This window comes from Cannabis sativa, chromosome 7, assembly GCF_029168945.1.
Source record: "Cannabis sativa cultivar Pink pepper isolate KNU-18-1 chromosome 7, ASM2916894v1, whole genome shotgun sequence".
NCBI lineage: Eukaryota > Viridiplantae > Streptophyta > Magnoliopsida > Rosales > Cannabaceae > Cannabis > Cannabis sativa.
The window spans coordinates 2,025,109-2,035,169 of record NC_083607.1 but is presented as its reverse complement, the minus strand read 5'-3'; the positions used below and the strand labels follow the sequence as shown (position 1 = coordinate 2,035,169).

General features: G+C 28.4%; 2 protein-coding genes across 2 annotated transcripts; both read left to right on the top strand.

The window, feature by feature from the left end:
- Nucleotides 1-823: 823 nt before the first annotated feature.
- Nucleotides 824-4,006, top strand: LOC115696960 (D-amino-acid transaminase, chloroplastic). The gene is made up of 5 exons (XM_030623858.2): nucleotides 824-907; nucleotides 1,017-1,079; nucleotides 1,195-1,370; nucleotides 2,258-2,931; nucleotides 3,642-4,006. Exons 2-5 carry the CDS (start codon nucleotides 1,023-1,025, stop codon nucleotides 3,740-3,742), a joined length of 1,008 nt encoding a protein of 335 aa, XP_030479718.2. The 5' UTR covers nucleotides 824-907; nucleotides 1,017-1,022; the 3' UTR covers nucleotides 3,743-4,006.
- Nucleotides 4,007-5,851: 1,845 nt separating this feature from the next.
- LOC115698146 (uncharacterized protein At4g28440) lies at nucleotides 5,852-9,400 on the top strand. The gene is made up of 2 exons (XM_030625324.2): nucleotides 5,852-6,343; nucleotides 8,977-9,400. The coding sequence occupies exons 1-2, from the start codon at nucleotides 6,076-6,078 to the stop codon at nucleotides 9,165-9,167; spliced, it is 459 nt and encodes a 152-aa protein (XP_030481184.1). The 5' UTR covers nucleotides 5,852-6,075; the 3' UTR covers nucleotides 9,168-9,400.
- The last annotated feature ends 661 nt before the right edge of the window (nucleotides 9,401-10,061 follow it).

Sequence of the window (10,061 nt, the reverse complement as noted above, 5' to 3'; positions counted from 1 at the left end):
TTTATAATTTTACATAACCTGTTAGTACAAGTTAATACCAAACATAATATTCTATTAAATAATACTAATATAATACAACATAATCCAACACAATACAATACAATATATCACAATGTACCAAACGAGCTCTTATAGAGTTTTTTAATCAAAATTAATAACAATTTTTTCTAAAAGTTAGATTCTACCAACTTTAGCTTTTAGCAGCAATGCAATTTCTCTGTAAATTGTTCAATAAACTAATTTTTAATTGTTTACTAATCATCTTTATAACATAGTTCTTTCTAAAAAAATAACTTTTAGCTTTTCTAAATGTTATGTCGAATGGGCTTTTAATGTAACATATTTGTCTAGTTGTGTAATTATATGGTAATCGTATAACTAAATATAGTTACACTATATAAATATGTTTTATGAGAATTGGGTATAATCACTAAATTTTTTAAAATTTAAAATGTAATTATTAAACAATATTACTTTCAGTGTAACTACCAAATAATTTTTCAAATAATACAATAGAAATTCATATAAAATTATCATCTCACATTCAAACACTCACCAATTAGTAATTACACAATAGCAACTTCCAAATATGTCCTAATTATTATCACTCCAAATAATAATAATTAATGAAGCATCAAAGCTAAAAAGATGGTGACAAATACCAAGAACCATATGCACTCAAACAAAGAGGGGAATCATATTTGCTATTTTCACTCTATCCAAAATAATTAATTTTTATTTTATCTTTAATTAGTCTCACACCTAAATGTTTTTGTCCTCAACCAAAAATTAATAAAATAAAAAATAACATAAGATATATTTCTATATAAACTATCATTACAACAAAAGTTTCATTCACCATTTGAAATTTTTGCATCTCTCATCTAGTGATATATCAAAAAATTTGGTAACATTAAATTCTAATTGTGTTTTCATTTTATTTTTATTTATCATTTGTGAGAGTGAATTAAGAAGATTTGTAACCTTAATTAGTTTAATTAATGGTTATTTTGAAGGAATCCATGGAGGTTGAAAATGGGAATGAGCTTGAAGTTCATGTGTTTCAATCATCAAAAGAGGTGATTTTTTTTTTTCTTTTTGTTTGGCTTTAATGATTATGTTATATATATATGTAAATAAAAATGGTATATGACTAAAAGCTTTCTTTTTTTGTTATTTTTGAAAATGAAATAGTTACTTGCAAAACTAAATGAGAAATGGAGCTTAGTGAAGAAACAACCATACCCAGCTATGTATTCAAGCATTTTTGGTGGAATCATTGTTGATCCAATCATGATGATGATTCCAATTGATGATCACATGGTTCATAGAGGCCATGGAGTGTTTGATACAGCTGTTTTGTTAAATGGGTAAAATCCTATCCTCATTTTTTCTTTTTTCTTACATACCAATTACAAGATAATTATAAATTTTATGAGTTTATATATATATATATATATATTTATAAAAATATAGTTTTTGTTTTCAAAAAAATTATTTTATAGGAAAATTAAAAAAAAAAAAAAGTTGAAATATATGAGAAAATCAAGTAAGGATAACCATATACTTTTATGGTAACCAGTTATCATAAAATGGTAAATTAATATCTTATATTATTATTTTTTTCATATTTTTTTTTTTTTAATTTTAAAATTTTCTCATAAAATAAATTTTGAGAAAAAAAGTCATATTTTTGTAAATTTATACTTTAAAAACTATAAAAATAAAAATTCTCCTTCTAAGTTTTAAGTACTTAAGAAAAGTTACATATTGTTTTGGTCTCATGTTGGCTAAAAAGATAACAATATTTTGAGTTGGCCACAAAGAAAAAGAAGATTTTGTTTGGACAGAAGAAATCCTTCCACCTAATTACAAGGTTGATCTTGAAATTTGGTGGGTCTTAAGAAAAAAAAAATTATTAAACTCTATTAAAAAAACATATAGTGTTTTCGAAAATTATTAAAAAATATGTGTAAAAGGAAAATACTTTTTTAGGCCACTAGACTCGGTGAACTCTAGATACGGGTGTAGCCCGCCTTAGTTCAGACCTAACCTTACTAGTCGTCATGTTTTTGTATTGTTTCTAATATCAAAGTTTTTATATTGCCTAATTTTTCAAAATTCTCTATCTCAATAACAAAAATTTTATTTGTTTGAACAAAATAAATCTAGACCTAGGATAACAAAGATTTTATTTTTTTGGATGGAAAAAATCTCTTCACTTATTCACGATGTTCTTCTTTTTCTTTTGCTTTAGACACTTGTACGAACTCGACAACCATCTCGACCGCTTCCTAAGATCAGCTTCGAAAGCAAAAGTTGCCTCACCATTCCCTCGATCAACACTTCGAACCATTCTCTTGCAACTAGCCGCTGCATCAAATCACAAGAAAGGAACATTGAGATATTGGTTAAGTTCGGGCCCCGGGAACTTCTTGCTCTCATCATCAGAGTGTCCAACAACAGCATTCTACGCGGTAGTCATAGATGAAGACTTTACACAATGCAAAGAAGGTGTTAAAGTGATAACATCAACAATACCAATGAAACCACCACAATTTGCAACATCAAAAAATGTGAATTATCTCCCAAATGTACTTTCAAAGATGGAAGCTGAAGAGAAAGGAGCATTTGGTTCAATTTGGGTTGATGAGGAAGGTTACATAGGGGAAGGACCAAATGTGAATGTTGCCTTTATCACATGTGAAAATGAGCTTGTTGTGCCTTTCTTTGATAAAATCTTAAGTGGTTGCACTATTAAAAGACTTATTGAATTGGCTCCAAAATTGGTTGAGAAAGGGGTTTTGAAAGGTGTTAAATTTGCTAATATTACAGTTGAAGAAGCTAAAGGAGCCAATGAGATGATGTATGTGGGGAGCACATTGCCTGTCTTGCCTATCATCATGTGGGATGACCAACGCATTGGAAATGGTAACTAGTAACTAGTAATTACTAACTATAAGTATATATTTTCTTTTTAATTATTCTTTGCAAAATGATATTACACAGAAACTTACTATAAAAGTACTTTAACTTATTACATTTTTTTAACATTTAAGTGTTTAAGTTATTCTTAGTATTTAAATTTTTACGTTTGTAATACGTAAGTATTTAAATTAATTTTTTAGTAACAAAAATACTTAAATTAATATGCTTATAGAGCTTAAGTAACCAAGTTATTTTTGTGATACTTAAGTGATCTATCTAAGTGGTGTTAAATTAGATGAATAACTTGGATACTTAAGTGCTATTATCATAATAATTTTAATACTTTTAGCCCAAAAAAATGTATAATTTGAATAGTTAAGTGTTAATTATTTTGGTATTATCATTACTATAAAAATTAACTTAGGTAATATCCCTAAAAAAATATTTTTTTTCCAATTACTCTATCTACTAGTTAGGCAAAATAACATTTTACTTATAGTCGGTTAGAATTCGAGATTAAGGCAGATGAAGTTCTACTTCAAAACTAATTGATAATGAAATGAGTAATTCATTCATTTTATATATGGTATTTTATTTTAACACTTTAACAGTGTAAAACTAACTCTAATATAGTCTCTTAGCTATTTTCTCATAAGTGTAATTTGTCTTAATGAATAAATTAGAGTAACAAAGTTTTTGTTATATTGTGACAGGAAGAGTTGGAGAGTTAACAATGAAATTGTCAGATCTTCTTTGGGAAGACATGGAGGTTGGTCCTGAGACACATAGGACTCCTGTTCCATACAAGAACTGAAAATAAATATAATTTGCCAAATTAAAAGAAAATTAATATGCTTTTATTGATGATATTCATGAGGTTTGTAATGATTTTCATGATGTTTTTTTTTTATTTTTTTTTCTCTCGATGAACTTGTAACGATGTTGTTCATTCTTTAGCTAAGTATGTATTACTGTTGCTAAGAATTTTGTTTGGTGGCGTAGATTTTGTAACTGTATTTGACCCTTGATTGAGGTTGAATCTTCTTGATTAATGAACTTCTTTGGCTCTCGTTTTTAGGGTATTTTCTTTTAAAAAACGTTGATTGAAATTTTTGGCAATTTAAATAATAATAAAATAAATAAATAAAAGATAATTTTAAAGTAAAGAAAATAAAGTTTTTATATAGTTTAGGTGTTAACTAAGCATAGCACACTATTTAATATTATTGTGGGGTTTGTTGTTGAAGCACAACAATAGTAGTTTTCTCGCAATTTTCACAACGCTTTAGCTTAAAAACAAAAATTAGGGATGCTTTTACAATAGGGGTGTTGTCCTATTCATAGGCAAAGACACTCTTGGGTCTTGATTAGCAAGGGCCTATTTAATTAAGAAACTAAATTAAACAATATTTATCTTCTAATCAAGTGATTACAAGGTTAAATAATTTGAATCCAATCGTTGGACCTTAATTGGGGAAGCTCAATTAGAGTGGTAGGTGAAAGTGGATGTGATCTATCCTTTGTGATAGTGGTAAGTATAAGTTGTTATTTTTGTGTGAAAAAAAAATTAATGTTAGAAAGAGGAGTGGGTGTGGGTATGCTAACATCCACCCTTTTTTATAATGGGTATGACACCTTTAAGCAAAATGTCTAACCTTAGAGAATAAATTTTCAGTACTTGCTATATTTAAAATATAAGTATAAATTCTTTTGAAATATGAGTAACTTAAGATATACAACATACTTAAAAAATATGAGTATAAATTCTTTAGAATAAAAATATGAGTATAAGTGTCACATGGTATATTAATCAAAAATAAAATGTCAACTAATATAGTAGCTAGTAATGTCACATCCTTAAAATATGATTACAATTTTTTTTAATAAAAAATGTATTTTTTATTAATTTATTCATTTATTATAAGAGGTAATCAATCCATCAAATAGAGAATAATAAACTAAAATAATAAATGATGAGCATTATTCTTAAATATCTTAAGTTGTCAAATATTATAGTAATATGAGGCATTTTATATATTATTTATTAAATCAAAATATATGAGATATGATATTAAATTACATCAATAACGATATATTACTTCTTGTTTAAGGTACTCCTTAGCATTTTTTATAAATAATAATTAAAAAACAAATATTTTTTTTTTATGGAAAATAAAGGTATCATATGGTGCAAATCTTTTCTCCAATCTTTCAGTGCTTTAACAATTTTAGAGATCACGTGCTAGCTATATGAACTTTATATCTTTTCTTGTCTTAACTGAATCATCGCTATTAAACCTCATAAGGGTTTCTATCCTAAAATTGGCCTACCACAACAAGTCCACTTTCAATGGCAAAACATATAATCCCTCACAATGTGGGGTAGGGTAAGAGTCAAACTCTTGACCTAAACAAAAAAGGAGACCCATAAAAGTTTTTCTACTATTACTTCCATAATATACTCCTACAAAAATATATACAACAAAGCCTTCAACCAAGCTTACAAATAGGCCTTGGTGTGAGTAACTTTAGAACACATGTTGCTTAAAAAATACTTAAGAAATACACATCCTTAAAATATGAGTATAATTTTTTTTGATACTTCCACAACGCACTCTTAAAAAATTTTTACAGATGCACTGTTAATTTGTTTCAGCATCTGAGAGAATTTTTTAGTTTAATTTATTCTATGATCATCTACATTGCAATTATTAAAGAATATATTAAAGATATTCAGTAAAATTTTAAGAAATTTTTAAAAAATATAACACTCTCAAAATAGAATTTGAACATTAGACTCTTCTATTTATTTTGTTCATTAATTATAAGAGGTAATCAATCAATAAATGAGAGAATAATAAACCAAAATAATAAATAATGGAAGAAAAAAATATTATGGGGAAAGGTAATTCAACCAATGAAAAAGAAAAAGAATTTTGTAAAAATATTTGTTTTTTTTTTTAAATTTTTTATTTTTTAAAAATTGAAAATGACATAATAAGAGGTTCTCTTCTCCACTCTCCTAAATATTTTCAAAGAAACAAAAAATTACAGAGAAAGAAATTCCATTTCCATAATTTGGATTGTTAGGGTTAGGGTTAGGGTTAAGAGTCTCTAAAGGTTTAAGCTTTCTCCATAATTTCAGCTATGGCAGCCACGACGACGACGACGTCGACGGTTGCAGAATCGGAGCAGAGCAATGCTAAGCCAGGTTTGAGGAAACCCGTTTTCACAAAGGTCGATCAATTGAAACCCGGAACCAGTGGCCATACCCTTGTTGTTAAGGTCCTCACTTCCACCACCGTCTTACAGAAAGGCCGATCGGTGTCTCAACACCTTCGTCAGACTCGAATCGCTGAGTGCCTTGTTGGGGACGAGACTGGAACCATTTTGTTCACTGCCAGAAATGATCAAGGTAATAATAATTTGGATGAACCATTTTTTAATTCATTTGTTTGTTTGTTTGTATGGTAAAAGTTGGGTTTTGGGTTTTGTTTTGATTGTTTTTGATCAAATGAGAAAAATTGGGAAATTGATCAAAACAGGGTTTTGGGGTTTGATCTGATTTGTTTGTTTGTGTTATTTTTCTGGGAAATTTGATTATTGATGATGATGAAGTAAAGTGAATTGGCATTGTACGGTCTTGTAAGATAGATACAGTTTGATTTGATATGCTTTTTTATATGTAATTTTGTTGATTTTTTTTTATTTTGTTTTGTTTGTTTGTGCCACTTGGAGGACTAAATTGTCTTGAGTGATGATAGTATGAGTTGAGTTGAACAATTTGCAATTGTAGATAACAGTGCTGGGATCTCACTTTATTAATAGAGCACCTTTAGTGTTTGGAAATTTTGAGAAAAGATCAAATTTTGGGATTGTGATTGTGATTGTGGAAAAATTTATTGTTGAAGTTTTGGTAGAAGCAATTGTAGTTAGTCAAAGCATTGTTGATCTTTTTTGTTTGTTTGTGCCACTTGGAGGACTAAATTGTCTCGAGTGATGATAGTATGAGTTGAGTTGAACAATTTGCAATGTAGATGTACATTTCGTGGATTTTGATTTGTAAAACTAATTATTGGGTTAAGAAGTGAAGTGATCACTTTATTAAGTTTATGAACAGAAATAGAACACTTTTTTCAGAGAGTTTTTGGTCAGTGGAAGTGTTTGGAAATTTTGAGAAAAGATCATATTTTGGGTTTGGGATTGTGATATTGTTGAAGTTTTGGTAGGAGCAATATAGTTACTCAGAGCATTGTCATTTAAGGTTTTTTCAAAATTATGACAGGTAAAAGGTATGGCATTTGTTTAGTTTGTCTAATCTTTTGAGTAGTGTATCTCTAATTATCATTAATCTTTGATGTGTTTTCCTTTACACCTTATTAGCTTAACCTCTTTGTAGTCTTTATCAAAAGAAACAATTAGGTGATGTTTGGTTGGAAGGAATGAAAACATAGGAATAGGGATGAGAATGGGAATAGAAATAGGAATGCATAAAAATAATTATTAAATTTTTCTCAACTTGAAGTGGAATGGTCTTTCCCTTGTCATTCCATTAGAATGACATTCTAATACTTTAAAATGCAATCAAACAAAGGAATGGAATAAAAATTGATTCCTTTTCATTCGATTCCATTTCATTACCTCCAACCAAACTCCACCTTAAAGTTGACAATTGATGTTGTATTGTAACCGAAGTAGAAGGAAGATTACGATTTCTGGTTGATCTTCTTGTTTTCTCTTTCAAAATTTTCCTTAGTGGTATATCGGATTCTAATTCCTTGTTTGTACTTAACATTCTTTTTCCCAGCATTATATTCATTTTAAGCTGAAACTATCCACATTCCACAATGTTTTCATCTTAGCAATAAAATGTTTATACTTTGCATCTGTAATTTTTGTTATGGATGCATTTTATTACCAAACTGTTCTAGCGAGAAAAACGATCCTGGTGTTTAAGTTGGCCTTAGAATCAAAGTACCAGGTAAGTACAGCTTAAATATAAATAGATAAAAAGAAATATTAAGCAAGCTGTGTATTATATTTTTGGTTAGCTGCAGTTGATACTATTTTTTTTGTAAAATTGTTTGAAGATAACATGTTCAATTCAAGTATAGAGCAATATCACAAAACACAATGAGGTTAGAAGTTACATTTACTTATGGTAGTTCGGAGGCTTTTTGTAGATTTTGTAGTCAGGCCGGAATACCTTTTCTTTTCTTTCTTTCAATAACAGTTTGAAATTAGACCTGTTTTGTTATCCATTTCAAATTTTAATTAAGAATGCTTTTGTTATATGAATTTGAGAAGATGCAACCATGAGACATATATTAATCTACCTTGTAATATTAATATTCTTCTCACTGCAACATTGATGCTGCATTCATGCAAACATTTTTAGTTAAGGTTTAACTTACACTAGAATAGGAAGTATTGGGGTCTTATGAATGAGGAAAATGTGTTGGAGAATTTGGAGACTGACTCTCTTCTTATATATGAGTTTGAGCAATAATGTTCCTAAATGAGAAAGATTTCATTTTACATATTTTTGTGTAGATTAATGTTAAAAAGTCCTAGTGGTGTCTAGTACCTTCTTATGTGTTATACTTGGTGCAATTAAGTATCGAGTCTTATATAAATTGATTAAATAACTTTTAGAAAATATCACGAATCAATTGCTAAGTGCTTCATCTAGGTACTGCCCAATAGCAATGTTGGGCTCTTGAGTAGTTGACAATCATTACTATTTTTGTTTCCTTAAAAGTATAATCACATGTATCTAGACATTTGTTTAGATTTCATGGAGTTGGAGTGCCAACTGACCCTCCCATTCCGAGTTTAGTTGGACTCGGACTCAGACTCGGACTCGGAACAGATCTTGTTGTTTAGTTACTAAATTTTATCCTTACTAATGCTCCACTGTTTAGCCTTTGTCTTGAGTACCCCTCTTATTTAATCTTTCCCCTTATGTAAAATTTCAAGAGTTAGAAGTTGTCTGGTTGTTTTCTGAATCCTCACCGTGATGATTTGTTGCTGTATTTCTTTATGCAGTTGACTTGATGAAGCCATCTTCAACTGTCATTCTTCGCAATGCGAAGATAGATATGTTTAAGGGGTCGATGAGGCTAGCCGTTGACAAATGGGGCCGCGTAGAGGTAACCGAGCCAGCTGAGTTCGAGGTGAAGGAGGATAACAATCTGTCTTTGGTTGAGTATGAACTGGTGAATGTTATGGAGGAGTGAGTGATCTAATTTATTGGTATATGATAATGCTGTTAGTATTAGTATTTATCTATAAATATAAATATATAAATATTATTTAGTGGAATATCTTGTTTTGATTTGGTTGTTAGTAATAATCAAAACCAGAAAGAAATTAAGAAAGAAAACTGATTTTGTTAGGGATCTAACAAGGGGAATTGTGGAATTTGTAAACAAGTAATTATATTATTAAAGAAAAAGGTCTCTTTGGTTTAGTTATTATCTCTTTCACTATTTTGCTATTAAAAATGGATTTAATGTTGCAAATGCTTGTTAGTATGTGTTGTTATATGTAATGCTAAAAGGAATTACTCAAAATTTAAATTTGAATATGTTTTGTATAAAATATAGAAAATTTCTATACTAGGCCCCTAAAAACTTGTTTTGATGGATTTTTCTATTTGTTTCGACATTCAAAATAATAAAAATAATTAGTTTAAGTTTTGTTTGTTGAATTTTGATATGTATCAAATTATGTGTCTTAAAATTTAAAAGACTGTTTAAAGTTCTTTCTGAAGTATTAAGATTGTTAGATTTAAGTATTTTTATTTAATTTTAGTAAGAAAAATTTAATATGTATGAAAGTTTAGAGCGATGATTTGACACATGTCAAAGTTCGAGAGATATAATTTGGTAGATATCAAAGTTTGGGAAGTATGATTTAGTATATGGATATAACTGAATTAGTAAAAATGAATGAAATAGGATAAAAGTCTTTAAATCTAATAATATTAATAGTTTATGGAGAATTTTTAATGGCAAAAAAAAATTTAGTGGGTATGATTTGATATAAATCAAAGTTCAGAAATAAAAATCTTAATTAACTTTTTTAAAAAATACAAGATCAAATTTATCATTTAATAAAAGCTAATTAGG

What these genes read in the sequence shown, in the direction of transcription:
- LOC115696960 (XM_030623858.2), top strand. Translation starts at nt 1,023, where the DNA reads ATGGAGGTTGAAAATGGGAATGAGCTTGAAGTTCATGTGTTTCAATCA. An exon ending in ACAGCTGTTTTGTTAAATGG is followed by an intron (nt 1,371 to 2,257) that starts GTAAAATCCTAT and finishes CTTTTGCTTTAG; the next exon opens with ACACTTGTACGAACTCGACA. An exon ending in TGACCAACGCATTGGAAATG is followed by an intron (nt 2,932 to 3,641) that starts GTAACTAGTAAC and finishes ATATTGTGACAG; the next exon opens with GAAGAGTTGGAGAGTTAACA.
- LOC115698146 (XM_030625324.2), top strand. Translation starts at nt 6,076, where the DNA reads ATGGCAGCCACGACGACGACGACGTCGACGGTTGCAGAATCGGAGCAG. An exon ending in CACTGCCAGAAATGATCAAG is followed by an intron (nt 6,344 to 8,976) that starts GTAATAATAATT and finishes TTCTTTATGCAG; the next exon opens with TTGACTTGATGAAGCCATCT.